Below are 22,344 nucleotides of genomic sequence, written 5' to 3'. Positions count from 1 at the left end.
TGATGGCAATCAGAAGTGTGTTCACTTTTTTGCTAGTGCGACTTGGAATGATTTTCCTTGTACCACATATATGTACTGTTTCTGCTACGATGGTGAGAAATAGCATTAACACATTACAACACATTAGACAGGTTTGGCTCAACTATGAGTGAAAAATAGTAAGATTACCATACAGTATATTACACATTTGGAATGACAATCGCTTCAGTATTGACATCGATACTCTGTTTTGTCTTTCTGTCACAGAATATTAATACACTTTGGTTTTCAAAAAGATGTTCTGATTCTTACAACACCTCTTAGAATCACAGTCACATGTTTTACTCACCCTCGTGCCATCCCAGGTGTGAATAATTTTCTTGGACACAAACCACCTTTTAGAGGAATATTTCAGCTCTGTAGCTCCTCACAATGTAAGTGAATGGTGACCAGAACTCAGAAGCGCATGACGTAGTCATGTTCATTCCGTTGGAGTCCCCGGAGGAAAGGAGGGTCAGGATGTGGTAAAGTTTTTGGAGGGGTTTGTTCCAGGTTTGGTCGACGCAGCGGGCCGCTGGCTCAGGGTGGGGCATGCACAGGATTCTCAGTCGGCATCCCAGGGTGGGTGACGGACCCCAATATATCCTGGCATTATTCTTGTGGTTGGCTTAACTTGTTCTGAGGGCAGCGGGGAGTGGCGGCAGGTTGTTCTGAGGGGACCGCAGTGATCTTCGGCTTTTCCTGCTGGTCTCGGGGTTGACGCCGGGGATGGATGCGGGACATTTATTTACCCACGACATGCTATGGCCTTAAATCAATGGTGTGATTGGGTTCAGACTGCACATCAAGCATTATATAGCCTTCATTCCTCAAAACATTGATTGACTGATGAGTTTCTAGAGAAAGCGGTTTCTTTTTGCAATTTTTTACACATGCCAGTCTATTGCATACTGTGACAACTCAAAAACACACACAAAGACAATGTTCAGCTTCATTTAAAGAATCAAAAAGCTTTCAGCTGTGTTTGATATAATGGAAGTGATTTTCTAGTATCAAATGATCAAGATAAGGTGTTGGAGTGATGCTGTTGTCTAGATTTGATCAAAAATGACTTTTTTCAAATAGTGACGGTACTGTTTTTTACATCAGTAATCTCCTGACTATACCTTATGATTAGTTGAATGCCACTTTAGTGAATTCAAGTACCAATTTCCTTCCGAAACATCAAAATCTGTAAATGTGTCATGGAAAATCTTGTGAGCGTGCATGGACCGTCATTGTCTATATCATTTATCCTTGGGTACACAGTTTTTCTTTGTATGTCACACTTTAATATAGGTAAAATGTTTCTTTCCACATGTAATGTTAATGGACTGGGGCACCCTATAAAAAGAAGGAACGTGGTATCTTTTTTTAGAATAAATTTGGTATGGTGTTCACACCTTCCTCCACAGGAAGATGAAAAACTGGCAGGGTGTGGAGTGGGCTTGCGTTTTGTAGTGCTGATTCGAGTAAGAGCAGGGGAGTCAACACATTATTAGTCAAGTCAAGTCAAGTCAAGTGGTTTTTATTGTCGTTTCAACCATATACAGTTAGTACAGTACACAGCGAAACGAGACAACGTTCCTCCAGGACCATGGTGCTACATAAAAACAACATAGGACAAACATAGGACCACATGAGACAACACAACGAAATAAAATACCTATATAAACTACCTATATATACCTATATAAAGTGCACGTGCAAACATGTGCAAAAAGTACAGGACAGTACAACAAATTACTGACAATGAACAGGACAATAGACAGTGCAGTGCCGACCAGTACTCAGTAGTGCAAAAAGATGACAGTTTCTAAAAACGCCCTAACCCTAAACCAGTCACTGAGTATTGAGGAGTCTGATGGCTTGGGGGAAGAAGCTGTTACGCAGTCTGGCCGCGAGGGCCCAAATGCTTCGGTACCTCTTGCCAGTGTGAGGGGTGTGTGGGGTCGTCCACAATGCTGGTTGCTTTGCGGATACAGTGTTTTTTGTAATAAGTAAGCATTTACAATTTAAATGTCTCAAACAGATCACAGATAATTTAGGAAGAGTCATTACTATTTTGGCTGAAATACAGGGTCAAAATCTTATTTTGGCTAATATTTATGCACCAAATGCTGATGATCAGAACTTTTTTATAGATTTTAAGGGAAAGTTCCAAGCAGCTGGGATCCTTCATGATATGGTTTTGGGTCTTCAATATATTAATGGATACAGTCCTTAATCATAGTGATGCAAAAGGGTGTAGACCCTTTAGAGCAACACTGCCACTAGAGGATATGTAAAAATCTTGGTCTTACGATATTTGGAGACTTCTGAATCCATCTGGGAGAGACATTTTTTCATCAGTTCATAAGATTTAATCTAGAATATTTTTTTTTTATATATCAAAGTCACTTATTCCATCTGTCTCTGACTGTTCAATTGGAAATATTTTAGTTTCATATCATGTTTTGGTGTTTTTAGAGATGTTGCTGCATGTAGAGAAAAGAAAATCATAGATGGTGCTTTAATACATCCATTTTATGTAGAAACCAATTGGTCCTACATGGGGCCCGTCCTCTGGAGTGGAGCATCTATTCCAGTACAGAGTAGTTTCAGTACCCATAGTGGGTCTGGGGAATTCCTTCGCTGAATTCGCGGACCAGAGGGCTAGGGAGGAGTCATCCAGGGAGCCGAGTTAGTGGGAACTCCTGGAATAAGGGCGCACGTGATCGACTCAGTGGTGGGGAAAGGCGCTAGGTGCAAGTGGTACACCCGGTCAGTTGTTTCGCATTACCGAGTTCTACCGGCTCAGACCTGAGAAAACACGGGACGAGACCGACTCAACCCTGAGATTCTAAAATCTTGTAAAGGTTTTGGGTATTGCCCAGCCCGCTGCTCTGCATATGTCTGCTAAGGAGGTGCCATTGGCCAGTGCCCACGAGCATGCCACAATTCTTGTTGAGTGTGCTCGAACTCGCAAGGGGGCAGGCACTGCCTGGGTATGATAGGCCAATGCTATGGCATCAGCAACCCAGTGGGAATGCCTTTGTTTGGAGATAGCGTTCCCTTTCAGCAGTCCACCAAAGCAGACAAAGAGCTGCTCATAACATCTAAAGCTCTGCGTGCAATCCACATAAGTACTCAAAGCACGCAAAGGACACAGCAACAGAAAGGCTGGGTCTGCCTCCTCCCGGGGCAGCGCTTGCAGGTTCACTACTTGGTCCCTGAAGGGGGTCATAGGAACCTTGGGCACGTAGCCCGGTGGAGGTCTAAGGATGACATGAGGGTCTGCCGGCCCGAACTCCAGGCAGGTGTCGCTGACAGAGAACGCTTGCAGGTCCCCAACTCTCTTGATTGAAGCGAGTGCCATCAGGAGGGCCGTCATCAAAGAGAGGGCTTTAAGGTCGACTGATTCTAGTGGCTCGAAGGGGGGTCTCTACAGGCCTGAGATGACCACTGAGAGATCCCAGGTGGAGAACAGGCTTGGGCGGGGAGGGTTCAACCTCTCCAAGGGCTTGCTGTCCACTGCGTCCTGTTGGGCCACAATAGCGGCTACATACACCTTCAAGGTGGAGGGGGACAGCCTCCCTTCCAAGCTCTCCTGCAGAAATGAGAGCACTGACCCGACTCCGCACCTCTGCGGATCTTACGGAAGATCACCAATTTGCAAACAAGCACCACTTTAGGGTGTAAAGTTGCCTTGTAGAGGGAGCCCTGGCTTGGTTGATCATGTGGTAGGCCACTTAGATCTTCCACATCCTGTCCAGGAGCAAGACGTGGAGGTTCCAGAGGTCTGGGCACAGATGCCAGAGGGTTCCCCGTCCCTGAGAAAGAAGGTCCTTCCTCATGGGAATTCGCCAGGTAGGAGCTGTTGTGAGAACCATGTCCGTGTGGTACAGTAGGGGGCCACCAGAGTGACTTGTTCGTTGTCCTCCCTGACCTTGCACAGCACAGGGTTTATGTACGCTACCATCGCGGTGCTGTCTGTGCGGATCAAGACGTGCTTGCCCCGAATTAGTGGGAGAAACCTCTGCAGGGCAATGAATACAGACAACAACTCTTGGCAGTTGATGTGCTAACAGAGAGGGGGGGCCCTTTCCAGGAGTTAGCGGCTGCGTGCCCATTGCACACGGTGCCCCAATCGTGTTTGGAGGCATCTGTGGTGATCAGAACATGTCGGGACACCTGCTGTAGGGGGACTCCTGTCCGCAGAAAACAGAGGTCTGTCCAGGGGTTGAATCTGGCGGCAGGTGGGGGTGATGAACACATGGTGCGTGCTGCAGCACCATGCCCATCTCAGGACTCGAGTCTGAAGTCAGTGCTGAAGTGTTCTGATATGCATCAACCCCAGTGGCGCAACTGCCACGGAGGATGCTATATGCCCCAGGAGCCTCTGGAATTATTTTAGAGGGACCACTGTGCCTGGCTTGAACAAGGTGAGGCATTTCAGCACTGACTGCGCATGCTCGTTGGTGAGGCACTCTGTCATTGACACTGAGTCTAATTCCAAGGTGGGAGGTCCACGGTCGGATGCCGGGACTGTTGTAGTATGGCACCGGGTTGCCATGAGAATGAGGGAAAGAGGAAATTGCTCTGGGTCGTCCATCTCAGGAATGCTTGGAAGCCTTCTGGGTCCTTGAGGACATTCGGGAGATGGGGGCATGCACTTTCTGTGGTGCGCTCAATGCTGGGACTGAGAGCTGGGGCGGAGCTGGCTTTTTTCTGGAAGCCGCAGGTCGCCGTCAAGGGTAGTGAGAGCAGATGAGCGAGGAGGTCGTTTGAGGGCAGTGAAAGGTGCCCTCCTCAACCTCGTCAGCTCATCGTGCATGGGGGGGGCCCAGGCAAGTATGTCGACTAATTGGGCGTCAGCATCAAACTGGGCGTGCCGACCCGAAGGCAGTAGTCCAATCGAGTCTTCTGTGTCAGACGCCGGAACGCTCTCCGATGTAGCGGGAACTCATCATACAGCTCAAGGGGCTCGAGGGGGCAAGCGGACTGCACTCGACCGCATCCAGGAACTACACAGGGGTGGAAGGGCATCATTAAAAAGATGCGTCCTGAAAAGGATGTTCAACGATGTTTATTGCTCTTTTAGAGAAAATAAACTCTTTTAGGGAAAATATTCTCTTATAGAAGTGCTGTTGAAGTGCCCAGGGGCAAAGCTGCTCTGTTGTGCAGACAAGGAGAAAGCTTCTGATATGCGCAGTTGATCCAAAATCATACGCTTTGTAGAGATGAGTGGAACAGTCAGTTAATGCAGCTCACTGATCACACAACCGGTCAGCTCCGAAGAAAAAATCTGAATGGACAGATGAATATTTCCCTCCCTTTATACCCGTATGTCCGGGGGAGGGACATGCAAATTCTGTCTGCCAATTTCTCATTGGCCTTTTCTCAAGTTCAGAGATGCACAAGGCTATCAAGGGAGACCCCTATTGTCGCTTCTTCTACACAACGTTGAAGTGAGCGACAGACGGGGAATCAGTAATATTACAAAACACCTTTTCTCATCTTTCATTTTTGAATTTTGACAGGAGTGACGAACAGTTTCATCCTTGTTAAGGATAAGCACAGAACTTGGTATGAGTCCCAGAGTTACTGCAGACAACATTATACAGACCTCGCCACTGTACGCAACATCGATGATCAGAAAAAACTAAAAGAGTTGATGGACCAACACTCAACGTATGAATATATTTGGATTGGTATGTACCGGGATTTCTGGAAGTGGTCAGATGGAACAAACAGCACCTCTATGAAATGGATATCTGGACAACCAGTTCACATTCTGCAAAATGAAGCATGCGCATATGCTAATTCTGAAGGCGAAATTGGTAATGGAGCATGCTCAGATCAGCTTCCATTTGTTTGCAACAATGGTATGTTCACTGCCTACAAAATATTACTAGTTAAAACTGAACTGTGTCATTTTTTCAATGTTAAAATACAGCCTGTTCTCATAGTGAAAACATGACTATATAAATTTTAGTAAAACATGTTATACGTGTCTCCGGGTACAATTCCCTGCAGTTTCCAGGAGAAATGAACACTAGAGGTGCTACAACTACTGTGTGTTTTATTCACTTTCAGTCAAATTATGACTTTATTACTCATAACCTGCTATTTTATATTGACTCATTTTAACGCATCTCTTGAAAAATTATGAATTTGAATGCTTGTATTACAGACCCACCTACATATATACACTTATTCCAGCATGATTAGCTTGTGCAGTAGCTCACCTGACACGGCGCTGGAATTAGAGCCGTTTCAAAGGTTTCATGTTAGTGAGGTATGTTTTATAACATCCATCTAAAATTCACATTAAACCACGTATGAATATGACACAATTATACTCACTGTTGGCGCCCCCTGCTGGACATTTCACTGGAATCTTGCAGCCAAACGTGCTATACAGCACATACATTTTGAATTGTAATAAATGTTGTCATGTTCACGTAAATTTCATGAGAACAGGCTGTTAAAATATGTTCTCCTATCTCAACTTAAAATATAGACACAACTGAAAGTTGTTCATTTGATTCATTTTAATGTGACTCTTTTAGTAATTTCAAAACATTCCATGAGCATCATTGACTAAATATGGAGGGAGTTTGGGGTGGGACAATATGTTTGTTTGTTTTTTTAGCAATGGCAGACAGGGGGAGTGTTTAGGAAAATTGACTCAATTTAATTATCTTGGAGAATCTGTTCGGTGATGCAGAAATTACACACTTTAGCTTTAAATATTAGTTCATCCAAAAATGAAAATTCTGTCATTATTTACTACTTTTGGTCTAAGTACGTACTGTCTTTTGTGTTAAATTACATTCCCATAGTGATGAGGAAGATCATTGTGAGAGTGGAGCTAAAATCAGATGGTAATGTGACCGATCCTCAAATTCAGGATTTCATCCTACAGCAGGTGAGTGCCACTCTCGATATACAAGAACTTATTGAATTATTTCATGCATTACAAACATACCGTTTATGAGATGATTTCCGTGTATCAGATACAGCAGAAACTGAAGCAGCGTGGAATGACAGCAGACGCTGAAGTGACGTGGAATGTTCAAGCAGACAGTCAGGTGTTCCACGAGAAAGAGAACTACACAAGAGAGCACCAGTGGGAAGATTGTGACCCGTATCCCGACCATACAAGTTATCCCAATGGAACTTGGAATCCCTGACATCTCCAGCAGTAGTTCTCAACCTTATTTCTCTGAGGATGCCTGTTTTCCAACTCTAATGCGTACACACAATTTATATTTATTTACAAAACATTTCAAATATGTAAGCATGAGACTAGAATAAGTTGTTTAAGATAATGTAGAAGAAGAAAAATAGTAAAGTTTGTCTGAACCTTTGATATGCATTCAAAATAACTCTTTGGCTGAACTTGATTCAGCCATGGACGATGGTTCCACAAGTTTGAAACGAGTTTTGTTAAAGTAAAATTAACATGTAATTTCAATGTAAATACAGGAACCTAACTAAATCAAGTATACCCAACACAATTTGGTATGTAAAAATAACTCAAATGCAACTCTGTTAGTGATGTGGTAGCTAGTGACAGTAAATTAGTGATGTTTCGCTCATGAATGAATCGGTCATTTTGAACGCATCTTTTAAGTGACGAATAGTTCTCGTTTACCACCATGCACTGACTCATATTTCTCGTTCACTGACATCTCTCCCTTTCGAAGTCAATGAGCTCTACTGCTATTCATGCCTGTATAGACTGATTACAGCACAAGCCAATAGCATTCGAGAGAGGGCTGAGAAGGAGGATCTTACTGGTTCGACCCACTGAACGAATACACCCATAACTGAACCAGTCAAGTCAGTCGTTCGAGTTTGAATGAGAAGAGACAGGTAAACTCATGTGCAAACTAAATGAATGACTCACTTGGTCATCTCATTCGTGAACGGAGATTTGACAGATTAAACGAGAGGAGGCGTGTCATCCATTTGGTCAATTGACAGGTGTGAAATGTAGTTACGCCCCTTCACTGAACTATTCGGTCATCTAGTTCGTCAATGTCATTCAACCTGTAAAGGTGCCAGATGAATTATGAATAAAAGAGAGAGATGACCACACATTTCAATGACATACAACATTATCGAAACTCACTTATTTTTTAAGCTAGTATTGTTTGTGTGTTGTTGTTCATTAGCTTGATAAAAACTCAACTTGATAGATTTTGCTGTTATTTGTTGGGAAACGTTTATGATGACTAATCATTCTGCAGTGCTGAGTGTCTGAAGTCTCTTTGTACAATTGTAGACGTGCATATTTTAATAAAGAATATTTCGACTTGTTTTTGGTGTGAATGACTCTATGAATGATTCCATGCAATTTAATAACTCACCCGAAAACCCTCGATTGATTAAACTCGTTCCCTCAATTCAGTCGCGTAATGGTGTCTCGAAATCTTGTGTAATTGAGTTCACTTAACTTGGTCTTCATATACTTAAAATATTTAAGTTAATGTAACTAGATGCAGATAGACTTAACAAACATTTCCTTTTAAATGTTGTTGTTTCAACTTAACAAGTTTAAGGAACTTAGATATTTTAATTATGAGCCCAAAACGTGACATTTCAAGTAATGTTTAATTAAGACACAACTTGATTTTTTAAAGTAATGACAACATTAGGGTTTACAGTATTCAAAACTTAAAAGACGATCATTTGGTGCAAAGGCATAATTTGCAGAAATGGTCAAATCTGAACAAATCTTATTGTTGAACAGATTGAAAAGTCTTGAGTCACTTCCAGTAGATTAATCAACATTATCACCACTAGCATAAAACAAATGAGTCATAACAGTCAGATCAAGCTTATTAGAGTTACTCCAAAAATATATAAATTAAGTTTAAAATTGCAAACACATTATAAGATTAAGTAGCTATATGTGAATTAAAAGTGGAGCAATACGGAAGGTCAAACGTTTTAGAAACAAAACGAACAAATGAAGGATTTGTCTTTAAGTTTAAACACCACATGACTGAAGATATAAAATGTCTTTGCTGGTCTCTGTTTATTCCTGTTGTTCCAGTATGAAGTCTGTGAGTTGGTTGATGTCTCTGATTGTTGGATGACACTGTAGAATCATGATAATGATGCTTTCCTGATCTGGAAATATCTGGACCAAACTCTGTTGCAACTTCAGCGTCTCTTCGACTGTTCTTTCCTTCACCTCCTGACCTTGACCCTGCCCCTCACCTCTGACTGACCCCTGACCTCTGCTGTGATGTTGATCCCCCGGTGTCCAGCCTCGGTCCTGCAGGACTTCAGTGTGGGCCCGAGGGGCTGGAGACGGTGAAGAAATGGATGATGACATGCCCGCAAATGACTGACTTCCTGGAACAGGAGAACTGCTTGGGACAGAGGGAAACAGTGTATGTTACGGAGGCCCTAAAAAGGTTTTAAAGTGTCGGAAAGTATTTGCATTCGATATCGAAATATCACAGTGGCATTTACTTTAAAGGAAGACAGCGCAAACACTTTAAGCAAACCCATTTCACAAAAAGATTGTTAGGGTCGAACATCAACATGAACGGGTGTCCACGAACCCATTATTTTGTTATGTGCTGTATTTCCAAGTGAAAAAAAATAATGTAGGACAGGACTTGATTATATTCATGGTAAATTGACTGGATAGTGAAAAGTGTCTATATGACAGGTAGTTGAAAAATAAGACAATCAAATGCAATGACTTTCAGGTATTTATATGTATGCACACATTTTGTCTACATGCCAGGTGAAAGCTCTGGGAAAAAAGGAGTGTGCAAATATGACTTTAATACCTGTTCTGCATTTGTAAGAAGTCATTCAGGTGCGGTCCACCGCGGCCCATCGGATCGTCAGGTAACATGAAAAGATCTCCGGCAAACACGTACTGTAGCAAACTGATAATCAAGAAAAACATTAGCAGGCTCGAGATGTGCCTGACAGAGCTGGAAATAATGTGATTTCTGGGTTACTACATTGAGATTTTCTTTGAATAATGACCATAAATAATAAGATAAAAACCAGGAGAGGGACATTGAGAAAATGTATCTTAAATGAGCAAATCTTTCACATGTTAGTAACGGCACCTTTTCTTTATGATGTCTCTCCATGCAGGCGACTCGTCCACTAGATCTCTCAGGTTGTCATTCGTCACAATCACTCCATTCGTCGTCTCAGCCAATGCCAGCATGAATCTGAGACAAAACTCATTTCTAATTTTAATGTTATAGACTCATAATAACCGCAATCTGGAACAAGTAAAAATGTATTTGCACGGAATAAAATGTTAACAGTTTACATTAAGGTTGCAATTAATAACATTACTTAACTACTTTAGTAAACATGAATTAACTCTTACACACTTATTAATCTTGGTTCATTTTAATTTCAACATATCCTAAAAAATAATGTTCATTATTAGTTCCTGCTAACGAATGCATTTACTAATGTTAACAAATAAAACCTTATTGTAAAGTTTTACCCATCAACCAAACTAATACTTTAAAACATGCAATAAGTGTAACATGCTGTATCTCATGTATCTCATGCTCCACTGCTGTATCTCATGTTCACCACCAGAGGTCACAATCATTAGAATACTCACAGTCTATTCACACCTGTTTCATATCTCTCCAATCAGCTTCTGCATATTTAAACCCTGCTCACTCTCAGATCATTGCAAGGGTTATCAAAGTGGCTTCTCAAGCTGGTATTTACCACAACTATATGGTGAATGTAGCTGATATGGCTTCTGGTAGAGGTTCAGAAGTTCAAAGTTCTTCAGAAACTAGTCCCATGGTGGAATGATGAATGCAGCAAAGCTATTAAAGGAACTATGCCTATAGAATATTTAGAAATAACATAAAACTAAAAAATCTATTTGAGTGTAAAAGGAAAGCAGCTTTAGCTCGGAAGACAATTAAAGCAGCAAAACTCCTGGAGACAATATTGTTCAACTATAGGACGAGAGGCTGATTTGGGAGAGGTTTGGAGTATGTTGAAGAAAACGTATGGGGAAGTAATTCCGGTTATCACAGTTAACAATGAAAATGCAAAAGAGTCGAGAGTTTGAATCCAGGGTTTGCTGAGTGACTCCAGTCAGGTCTCCTAAGCAACCAAATTGGCCTGGTTGCTAGGGAGGATAGAGTCACATGGGGTAACTTCCTCATGGTTGCTATCTCGGTGGGGCGCGTGGTGAGTTGTGCGTGGATGCCGGACATACCCTTTCATCTGTATATAAAAGATTGAGCATGTACGTGCGAGTGGCAATGAGAGACCGTACATACATCTATTTTTTCTTATGTTTACACATTTCTTAATTTTAATTTTATGTGTTAAATTGTACTTATTAGCCTACTTTTTTATTTTGTTGATTGCTCATGCTATGCTATCTCTGTTAAATATTATGTGTGCTGTATTGTCTTCACTAGTTCGATATAAAGGGTTGTCTCCATGTCAAGGTCTTCAACATCACATGATGATGTTGTGAAGCTGTAATTTTCTATTGGCTTGGTATAATAACTCTTGTGTTAACTTGTGCTGGTCATAAAAAGTCAGATTGGGCATTGAAAAAGACACGACGAAGATTATCCTATAAACAAAATCTGCTAGAGGAGTTAACATTACAAGGCGATGACTGACTTTGGATATCAAACAGAACTCTGATACTTTTAATATCTTCTGATGGACAGCGAGATCTAGTAAATAGACTGGATCTAACACTACGTTCATCCATTATAAGCACCGAGAGCTACAGTCCAAATTGTGTTGATTTGCGATGATTTTAAGGATGTACCTGTCATCATAAGAGTTGATTCTCTTACCCTCCACCTCTCTGGAGGGAGTAAATGAGAGCAAACCCAGGTCCTGTAGTTGAGTCAGATACTGCTGCTCTGTAGAGGAAAAAGAGTTCCAACATGATACAGCAATAATCATTAAATCTTGTATATATCTGGTATTAAAATGTGTGTGTGTGATCTGATTGCAGGTGGTCAGCACTAAATACAGGTGTAAGCAGGATCCAAAACATTTTCAGAGGTATTCAGAAATGCACATGGCCACATTTGTTGAGTTAACATTTGTATTCGTCTTGGCCACCGGTGTTTAAAATAATGAACCATACAAATACTTATAGCTAGTCGAACAAACTCAGATGGAGACAAACCAGATTTAAAGGGGTCATGACAAAAAAAGTGGTCACATGAGATGCGTTTAAGATGCATGTTGCTCCCAATGGCAGGCTAGCGCCTTGCATGGCAGCTCTACCGCCACTGGTGTATGAGTGTGAATGTTTGCGTGAATGGGACACAGTGTGAAGTGCTTTGGTAAACTCTAAGGTTAAAAAGGACGCTATATATTGTGCAGATCATTTAATAACAGGAGTAAAATGTTCACTTTTAGTTAGGATGGAAAAATTACTTGATGCCCAAAACTTGCGTCACAACTGGTTAGGACATGGTTAGCACATACATAGACTCTAATGTTCTTTGGTGAGTGTTACCTTTAATCTTCTGATCTTTCTTTTGTCTCCACTGAGGGACGAACACAGTGACTTTGCGATGACCCCTCCCCCAGAAGTGCTGCACAGCCAGAGCGATGCCTCGACAAGAGAAAAAAAAACCCAAACCATGGCTGCAGAAAATTCAGCATTATAGCATCAGTTCAAACAAGTGCATCTTAATCTTATAATTAGAGACAGCAATTATTTGTTCAGTTTCTACTTTAAACCTTCCTGCTTCTCTTTTGTGCTCTCTCACTCTGAGTGTCTCAATCCACTACCTAGTTCAATAGTAAGTATACTGCTTAAGGAGTTTGCAACTTCTTGGTTTGTCCCATGGCCAAAATTGTTCCAGTGCTCTGTTCCCTCCCAACAAATTCCTAGAATCGACTGTAAAAAAAACCCACTGAGCATTGGGTACTTACTAGGCAAGGCAAGAATTTCACTTTCAAAAACCTTTGCATTTTCTTCATTTCCTTGTGTTGCACCTTTCCCTTTGAAATCAATGGATTTGCCATATTCTTCAACTCTACTGTGTTGGCAACCTATAGTAGGGAACTAGGGAGTGGAATGAGACACACCCTCTTACACTTTACTGCGGCCAAGAACTTTTCGTCTATGCTACCTTCATAACATTTCATACATCGTTTACAATTTTGTTTACCTCATAGCAACGTTGCTCCCATCAATGATGATCTGACGCAGCATTGATTTACCAGGGTCATCTGACAACTGTAGTTTAAAGGGTGTCATGAGGCCATCAAGAAACCTTTGAGGTCCAGTGACCACAGATGCTGTGGCTTGTTTGCCCTGCTTCTGCTTGGGCTGGTTGACATGCTTCTGACGGGTGGAGTTCTTTGGTACTTTTGAGAAACTGAGATGACTGTTTTGAGGGACACTCTGTGGATTTGAACTTCCAGAATGGAGGTGCGGATCCATGAATTGTAAGCTGGGGTTGATGTTAGGTAAGTCCCAGGTTTCAAGGGTCAAATTTGAGGGGTAGGTTGTCTGTGGTGGACCTCTCACTGACAGGGGATTGATGTGAAATGGTGCCTGATTTTGGGATGTTGTGGGTGACTCATGTGCAATGCTTGCCCATTTTGACGTGTCTGGTTGTGTGACTATCCCTTTTGTTCTTGCTTCTGTTCTGGCATTTTGTCCCCCAGTTTCAAGCTTTCCCATTTCTTTCTCTGAATTCCTCCCAATTTTCTGATCAGCTCTTGTATTGCTGTCTTTCCTCCTGCTGGATTCTTGCCTCTGCAATTCTAGTAGCAGCTCATGTGGGTTCAGCTCTGGTAAATTGCTGTACACTTCCTCTACTCTTTCCTGTGTATACCCACAGGTGGCTGCAGCCTTTTTCAACACACCCAAGACAAAGTCGTCCTCTTTGGCCTCTGGTTCTCCTTTACTAGCTTCTGACATTTCCACATCCTCATTCAGTCCTACACTGACTGTGTCTCTTTTCTCAGCCACATTGTCTTTATTCTGGGTCTTGGTGTTACAGTGTTCTCTTTGTTGGTCTGTTTTATCTTGCTCTTGCTGGATCAAATCCAGAATCTGATAAGCTTCTTTTGGGCCAGTACGGGCCAGGACCTTCAGTACCACCTCCTCGGTAAAGCCCATGGCAGTAAAGAACTTGAGAAGGTGCTCAAATTCCTCTCTACTCCCTGCAGATAATGGGACAGTCTCCTGCGGAGGCATTTCAGATTCCACTTCTTGTGGTGCACCTCGTTGTGGTACCTCTGGGCTCTCTGGGTGAGTTCTATGTGTTAAGACAGGGATGAAACTGTGGGATAATGGATTGTGGGATTCACTGATGTCAGTTGTCATCCTTGCAATACCATCTTTACTATTCATTCTATGATATCCAGATTGATGAAAGACACCTGAGTACTGGGATTGTGGCTTTGTCACATTAGGTCTGTCTTGGATGAGCAAGCTCTCTCCATTTTTATTTGGTCCAAGTTCAGACTCCCTGAACAAAATTTCATCTGTAGGCCTCTGCACTGCCGAAGATTCATTACTTTCTAATGGTTTGAGTGTTCCCTGGCTCCTCTTGGCCTCCACCCCCCTACCTCTGTCCAATCCAGACTGCTTCACCAAACCCATCAGAGCTACTTTTACCATAACAGGTAACACTAGCAGTTCTAGGGTGTGACGGTCCTCCAGGCTCTCAACCATGGAATTGAATGCCCGATGTGAATCCAGAGACTCGCCTGCTGTTCCAAGACCACCCTCAGGACATCGTCTCTGGCTACTATTGTACTTCTCTACTAGGTCTGTGATGTAAGAGTATGCTTTTACCACAGGTTCTGCCAATCCAGTGATGAGGAGACAACCTTGAGATCCAACCTGTATGAGAGATTTAAAGTTTTAAGTTCTAACTATTGTACTATATTGATGTTATGTGGATATTATGCAGTTTAATAGATAAAGCAAATGTTTGCTACGTTCACCCATGACATGGTTTGACAAACACATTGTTATTTTCTGTAGAAAACATAAAAAAACATGAAAAAACATGCAACTTGCTAGTGCTAGACAGTTGCAGGTGGTATTGGGCACAAAATTAATTTACGTCCCTTAGCAATAGATGATATCATAAACAACTTTGGTTCACTTTCCTGGAAGAAATAGACTGTAAAATCTAGTTAAATTTTATTTAGTTAACTTTTAGGTAGTTGGGAAGTTTTTGTAGATTTAAAGGGATAGTTCACCTAAAAACAATTCTGTCATTGACCCCGTCATCTAAAACGTCATGTAAACGAGAATGGCGATTTCCTAATGCTGTTTAAGGACCGAATTCCTTTACATTTGGGGTTCTCCCAGAGAATGCCGCTTATGTGGTCATGTAAATGCATAAGTGGCATTCTTAAAGGTTTTTGATGAGTGTAAATATGCATGAGCAGACCGGATGGCAAATGTCAAAGGATGAAGGCCATCAATAAGTCAACACAGCAGAAGGAATTCAACATTTCTGGGCATACAGTGTGAAAAGCACATACATTATAAACCATACCTATATATACACACCAGTGTAAAATATCAATCATATATAATTTACGTATATAACCTTGTACATTGGGGGAATCCTGGGGTTTTATGTAAGAGGGAAACCCCACTATTGCAGCGCAATTCTGCTGCAGGTCTCGATGGAAAGTTAAGAAAACAAATACAGCAATAAGTCTGAAGAGTAAAATAGTGAAGTCTTCCTTGAAGTCTGCCATGTTTGTTATTTACACAAGCGTCACAGGAAAATAACATTGCTGTGGAGAAAGCTGCGTATGGCCAGGCCGCATGTATATGGGAGTAAAGAGTACACTGCTTATACAGAGCAAGTAAACGGGAATGCTGCTTTCTTGCAATAAGCCACTGTATGTAAACATTGTCAGTATTTATTTGCAGGCAACAGGTCAACTGAATCCGGCAAATAAAGATAGTCTCTTAAAACAAATTGCATTCCAATTTCATTAAGCGTTACAGTAAAATGGCAAGGACATTTTTGCATATCACCTATAGGTCCTTTCCCACTGTAGGGACTAATGCACATTTTAGGTACTTTTCCCTGGGACTGTTCTTTTAGTTGTTTTCACACCAGAGGAATTATAGTTCCTAGTAGTGTTTTAAGGGACATTTTAGCTCCTACTCCAGGGTCTCGATAATGGATATATAATTACAGGTGAAACTCGTGCAAAAGTTCATTAATTTCAGTAATTCAACTTAAAAGGTGAAACTAATATATTATATTATAAAGACTCATTACAAGCAAAGTAAGATATTTCAAGCCTTTATTTGATATAATTTTGATGATTATGGCTTACAGCTTATGAAGACCCCAAATTCAGAATCTCAGAAAATTAGAATATTGTGAAAAGGTTCAGTATTGTAGCTCAAAGTGTCACACTCTAATCAGCTAAACACCTGCAAAGGGTTCCTGAGCCTTTAAATGGTCTCTCAGTCTGGTTCAGTTGAATTCACAATCATGGGGAAGACTGCTGACCTGACAGTTGTGCAGAAAACCATCATTGACACCCTCCACAAGGAGGGAAAGCCTCAAAAGGTAATTGCAAAAGAAGTTGGATGTTCTCAAAGTGCTGTATCAAAGCACATTAATAGAAAGTTAAGTGGAAGGGAAAAGTGTGGAAGAAAAAGGTGCACAAGCAGCAGGGATGACCGTAGCCTGGAGAGGATTGTCAGGAAAAGGCCATTCAAATGTGTGGGGAGCTTCACAAGGAGTGGACTGAGGCTGGAGTTACTGCATCAAGAGCCACCACACACAGACGGGTCCTGGACATGGGCTTCAAATGTCAAACGTCTTACCTGGGCTAAAGAAACAAAGAACTGGTCTGTTGCTCAGTGGTCCAAAGTCCTCTTTTCTGATGAGAGCAAATTTTGCATCTCATGTGGAAACCAAGGTCCCAGAGTCTGGAGGAAGAATGGAGAGGCACACAATCCAAGATGCTTGAAGTCCAGTGTGAAGTTTCCACAGTCTGTGTTGGTTTGGGGAGCCATGTCATCGGCTGGTGTTGGTCCACTGTGCTTTATTAAGTCCAGAGTCAACGCAGCCGTCTACCGGGACATTTTAGAGCACTTCATGCTTCCTTCAGCAGACAAGCTTTATGGAGATGCTGACTTCATTTTCCAGCAGGACTTGGCACCTGCCCACACTGCCAAAAGTACCAAAACCTGGTTCAATGACCATGGTATTACAGTGTTGATTGGCCAGCAAACTCGCCTGACCTGAAGCCCATAGAGAATCTATGAGGCATTGCCAAGAGAAAGATGAGAGACATGAGACCAAACAATGCAGAAGAGCTGAAGGCCGCTATTGAAGCATCTTGGTCTTCCATAACACCTCAGCAGTACCACAGGCTGATAGCATCCATGCCACGCCGCATTGAGGCAGTAATTAATGCAAAAGGGGCCCAAACCAAGTACTGAGTACATATGCATGATTATACTTTTCAGAGGGCCGACATTTCTGTATTTAAAATCCTTTTTTTTATTGATTTCATGTAATATTCTAATTTTCTGAGATTCTGTATTTGGGGTTTTCATAAGCTGTAAGCCATAATCATCAAAATTATATCAAATAAAGGCTTGAAATATCTTACTTTGCTTGTAATGAGTCTATATAATATATTAGTTTCACCTTTTAAGTTGAATTACTGAAATTAATGAACTTTTGCACGATATTCTAATTTTTTCACCTGTAGATGTGTATCGAGAGTGGGTAATTGAACTCTATTATAAAATAAACTGTCATGAAATATAGTTTACATGAGGGAAGTAGTGTGCGCCGGTTACTGCATGGTTAACTTGCATCAAAACATTTTCATGTCAATAAGTGACTATAATACAGTAATTCATTTTGAGTTATAAAAGCCTATATATTAAAAGATTGTGTTGATTAAATAGATTTATAGTGCATTTTGAACATGCTGTCAATGGAGTTCAGTGTTCTCCGGTAGTCTGACCGACTCCTCTCATTCAGCAGCACGGTTCACGTACCATAAAATAATTAATAGTATGAGTACAGGTCAGGTCTATCTTTATACAACGAAACCTATTTACTTACCACAATATGCGCTGAGGTGTTTTTAATCAGGCAATCCATGAACAGCCCTTTAGCACCACAGAACACACAGAGAAGGACCTCTGGAAACTGGACCTCTTGTTGAGTTTCCTGATTGACGACACCTTTCACAAAAAGCTAAAAGTTGCACAAAAAAAAGACAAGAAACCCTCAATAATTTAAAATAATAATAAGCAAATATACGCATTGGCCAGAAAAAAAGTACTGAACTATTAAGTCACAGAAAAAATATTAAAATAACAAAGCAACAATGCAGAAGGTTTGAAGATATGACCGGTTATAATGACATTTGACCGGCGAGCAATGGGAGGGAGAGTGCCCTGGACTGGTTGATCCACGATGGAGGATGGGACGTTTTGTTACGTTAAATCTATACTCTGCTTGAAAGCTTCATTTAGTTTATTTCATTATCTGATGCAATGACATTCAGACATTAAGTGTCACTTAAGCACCCAAACACTTTTTCATGGTCAAAGTTTCAGTTTATCTAAGCGTGAAACTGTAAACGCACCTTCGCTGCCTTCACATCCCTGGCGATCCCACGCAAGCGCAGCCAGATCTGTCCATCCTGCGGTGAGACAGCATCCTTCCCTCCGATACTCAGTATCACCCCAAACACCCGCTCAACAGTGGTCTGCAGGACCACCAGCGCCTCCCTCAACACACATGAGCAGGTAAACTCATCCTCAACGTCCTGCCCCTCTGTCTGTACATTCGAGCTTTGGGAATTAAATCCTTCAAACGGCAGGGCTGAGAGAGCCATGATCCAACTCACTGAAAGAGACAGCAGAGAAAGTCTTACATACGTTTCATTTAGTTTGATTTAGGAGAAACTTTTAAGTAATACTTAAAATAACCACAACAGCAAATGTTTTACTAAATCATTTGTATCATTATGCGTCAATAAAAGAAGTTACTCAGAGGTCCTTGGAGGACAAAAATGTCTGCGTCAAAAAACTGCCATAATAATATAATTTATTCAGATTATTTTCCACTTTTACTGACTTTTTTTAACCAACATCAGTCCTGATCATAACTACCACATATTCATTCATTTTCAGGATTTTAACCCTTTAAATGCCAGTTTGTTTACACAACGCCACTGTTGTTTTTTAAACACACACACACACGCACACAGACAAAACACACTCTGACATCCATATCAACACACACACACACAAAACACTCTGACATCCATTCCCACACACACACACACACACACACACACACACACACACACACACACACAGACAAAACACACTCTGACTTCCATATCAACACACACACACACACACACACAAAACACTCTGACATCCATTCCAACACACACACACACACACACACACTCACACACACACACACACACAATTGTATCTGCATAATTTATTCAGTTGTCCTGCAGGTCTCTATAATACAGTAAACAGAGAATAGGGGAAAAGCTTGTATTTGCTCCATAGGCTAAACATAAGAAGAATGGCGCCATCTAGTGGAAAATATTAAACATCTACATTCTGAATCCAGGAATGAAAGTATAATATCATATTTTAAAATTGTTATGCATTTGGCAGATGCTTTTATCCAAAGCGAGGACACAATGGTGGTGACTGTGGGGATCGAACCAGCGACCTTCTGATTACCAGTTATGTACTTTAGCCCACTACACCACCACCACTCATAAAATTCATTATTTTATGCTTTAATGGCACTGGGATCAAATATTACAGTTTTAATGGGGACATTTTGGTCCTGAAGGTCCCGAGTGTGACTATTTTCTGTACACAGTGTGTTATAGATGTGTTACAGGAACTGATGTTGAAATATCAAAATTCCCACCAAAAATACACACATTCGGCAACATTTATGCCATTGGCATTAACAGCCAAAATGATCAAAAAAACAAAAATGAAAAAGGCAAAAATGTCCCGAAGGTCACACAAGGGTTAAAGTCCTAAAAGTGCGATTTTAAATGAATAACGTTAATGCAGAGTGTCTTAAACATATTATCTGTGAGCAAGCCGAAGACAAAACTCCATAAGATGGGTCATATGGGGGTTGGTCCCCCTCTGGCTAATTAAGATTGTTTATGATTTATCATTTAATTGCACAACAGCTATTCTGTATTTTACTCCATTATCAGTCTCACATGGACCATCAAATGGGGTTGACTTTTACCCCAACTTTTACAGACTGTCAGTGGATAGTACAACGTTTTGATTTGTCAAATAATTGCTGTAAATTTCGAGTACATATTGTGGAAAGTGCATGTATATGTGTACACCTCAGCTGCTATAAGTGTGTTATATCATCATGTTCTGATACAGTTCTGTTTATTATCAATATCAGAAACTGAAACAAGGGGAAGACAGCTGTCCTCAGAGTTACAGTAACAACAACTGTTACTGTGGGATTTGGGCGGAAGATGTTCTTACATGACACATTAACATATCGATAACCAATAGCATATCGATTATGAACAATACTGATTCCCACAAAGGCATAATTAACATGTTTATAAATAAAGATAACCATATGAAACAAATAAACACAGACTGAATGATTCATCCACCACAAGCTCTCGTTCTTACCATGATCTGTTGGACTTTAAACTGCGCCCTTCCGTCTGTTTATAAAGTTGTTATTACGATGTTGTTCCGCACTTATAAACAATCCGAGGCGACAATATCACACAGATAGTTTCGTCGGGTTAAAAAAAGGTTTCTCGTTTAAGAACCACCAGCACATTTCGCCAGACTCGTTTGTCCACATTAGTGACTGCTCGTCGTTTCATTGTTGCTCAAATGAAACTGAAGGGGAACTCCATTCGTGATCTCGATGTTTACTGTAATGAACGAGATAGAGGTGCACGCGCAATCTACTCCCGCGCTTTAATGTTACAGCTCATATTTCATCTACTCGATTAAAGCCAAATCCAGCATTAAATCTGTTTCTTATACCAGTGCGGATCAATGCAGTTCATATGATTTCCTATATTTATATAAGTGCAATACACAGGAACAGTCTTCTCGGAGGTTGTTGTGTCTTTACACATCTCGTGGGAATTTCCACTGACTAAAGTCACTTCCGTTTGAAGTCTACAGATTATTCACCTGCATAACAGAAACTCCAGATCAATTCACTGTTCAACTTGATTTGAAATGCATCCCAAAACGAGAGTAAAACACTAAATAAACCTTATTGTGCGTGCGCGTGTGTTTGTGTGAGCGAGAGAGTGTGTGCGCGCGCGCGCGTGTGTTGTGTGCGTGAGCGAAAGAGTGTGTGTGTGTGTGTGTGTGTGAGTGAGCGAAAGAGTGTGTGTGTGTGTGTGTGTGTGTGTGTGAGTGAGCGAGCGAAAGAGTGTGTGCGTATGTGCGCGTGTGTGTGTGAGTGAGCGAGAGAGAGTGTGTTATATATATATATATATATACACAGTGAGGAAAATAAGTATTTGAACACCCTGCTATTTTGCAAGTTCTCCCACTTGGAAATCATGGAGGGGTCTGAAATTGTCATCGTAGGTGCATGTCCACTGTGAGAGACATAATATAAAAAAAAATCCAGAAATCACAATGTATGATTTTTTAACTATTTATTTGTATGATACAGCTGCAAATAAGTATTTGAACACCTGTCTATCAGCTAGAATTCTGACCCTCAAAGACCTGTTAGTCTGCCTTTAAAATGTCCACCTCCACTCCATTTATTATCCTAAATTAGATGCACCTGTTTGAGGTCATTAGGTGCATAAAGACACCTGTCCACCCCATACAATCAGTAAGAATCCAACTACTAACATGGCCAAGACCAAAGAGCTGTCCAAGGACACTAGAGACAAAATTGTACACCTCCACAAGGCTGGAAAGGGCTACGGGAAATTGCCAAGCAGCTTGGTGAAAAAAGGTCCACTGTTGGAGCAATCATTAGAAAATGGAAGAAGCTAAACATGACTGTCAATCTCCCTTGGACTGGGGCTCCATGCAAGATCTCACCTCGTGGGGTCTCAATGATCCTAAGAAAGGTGAGAAATCAGCCCAGAACTACACGGTAGGAGCTGGTCAATGACCTGAAAAGAGCTGGGACCACCGTTTCCAAGGTTACTGTTGGTAATACACTAAGACGTCATGGTTTGAAATCATGCATGGCACGGAAGGTTCCCCTGCTTAAACCAGCACATGTCAAGGCCCGTCTTAAGTTTGCCAATGACCATTTGGATGATCCAGAGGAGTCATGG

At 41.3% G+C, this 22,344-nt stretch overlaps 3 protein-coding genes across 8 annotated transcripts in view; all 3 read right to left on the bottom strand.

The window, feature by feature from the left end:
- LOC127645778 (basement membrane-specific heparan sulfate proteoglycan core protein-like) overlaps positions 1-22,344 on the bottom strand; it is a 458,523-nt gene that overhangs the window by 225,555 nt on the left and 210,624 nt on the right. The window lies entirely within an intron of this gene.
- Positions 1-22,344, bottom strand: part of LOC127643210 (macrophage mannose receptor 1-like) — a 247,488-nt gene that overhangs the window by 139,716 nt on the left and 85,428 nt on the right. The gene's annotated exons all lie outside the window — the stretch shown is intronic.
- Positions 8,604-21,302, bottom strand: LOC127642991 (protein KHNYN-like). 2 transcript variants are annotated; one of them, XM_052125504.1, is made up of 9 exons: positions 20,702-21,302; positions 18,628-18,890; positions 18,099-18,233; positions 13,185-14,872; positions 12,524-12,654; positions 11,819-11,915; positions 10,110-10,217; positions 9,819-9,920; positions 8,604-9,389 (listed from the first exon to the last, which is right to left on the bottom strand). In XM_052125504.1, the coding sequence occupies exons 2-9, from the start codon at positions 18,877-18,879 to the stop codon at positions 9,050-9,052; spliced, it is 2,853 nt and encodes a 950-aa protein (XP_051981464.1). In that variant the 5' UTR covers positions 18,880-18,890; positions 20,702-21,302; the 3' UTR covers positions 8,604-9,049. The 2 variants fall into 2 exon arrangements, with proteins under 2 accessions (XP_051981464.1, XP_051981473.1); XM_052125513.1 differs by having other exon boundaries at positions 8,604-9,386; positions 20,702-21,297.

This window comes from Xyrauchen texanus, chromosome 1 (genome assembly GCF_025860055.1).
Source record: "Xyrauchen texanus isolate HMW12.3.18 chromosome 1, RBS_HiC_50CHRs, whole genome shotgun sequence".
Taxonomy (NCBI): domain Eukaryota; kingdom Metazoa; phylum Chordata; class Actinopteri; order Cypriniformes; family Catostomidae; genus Xyrauchen; species Xyrauchen texanus.
Note: the sequence above shows the minus strand (reverse complement) of the source record. Positions and strands in the feature narration are given on the sequence as shown.

What these genes read in the sequence shown, in the direction of transcription:
- LOC127642991 (XM_052125504.1), bottom strand. Translation starts at nt 18,879, where the DNA reads ATGGCTCTCTCAGCCCTGCCGTTTGAAGGATTTAATTCCCAAAGCTCG. An exon ending in GGGATGTGAAGGCAGCGAAG is followed by an intron (nt 18,234 to 18,627) that starts GTGCGTTTACAG and finishes TGCAACTTTTAG; the next exon opens with CTTTTTGTGAAAGGTGTCGT. An exon ending in GGGAGCAACGTTGCTATGAG is followed by an intron (nt 12,655 to 13,184) that starts GTAAACAAAATT and finishes AATTTTCTGCAG; the next exon opens with CCATGGTTTGGGTTTTTTTT.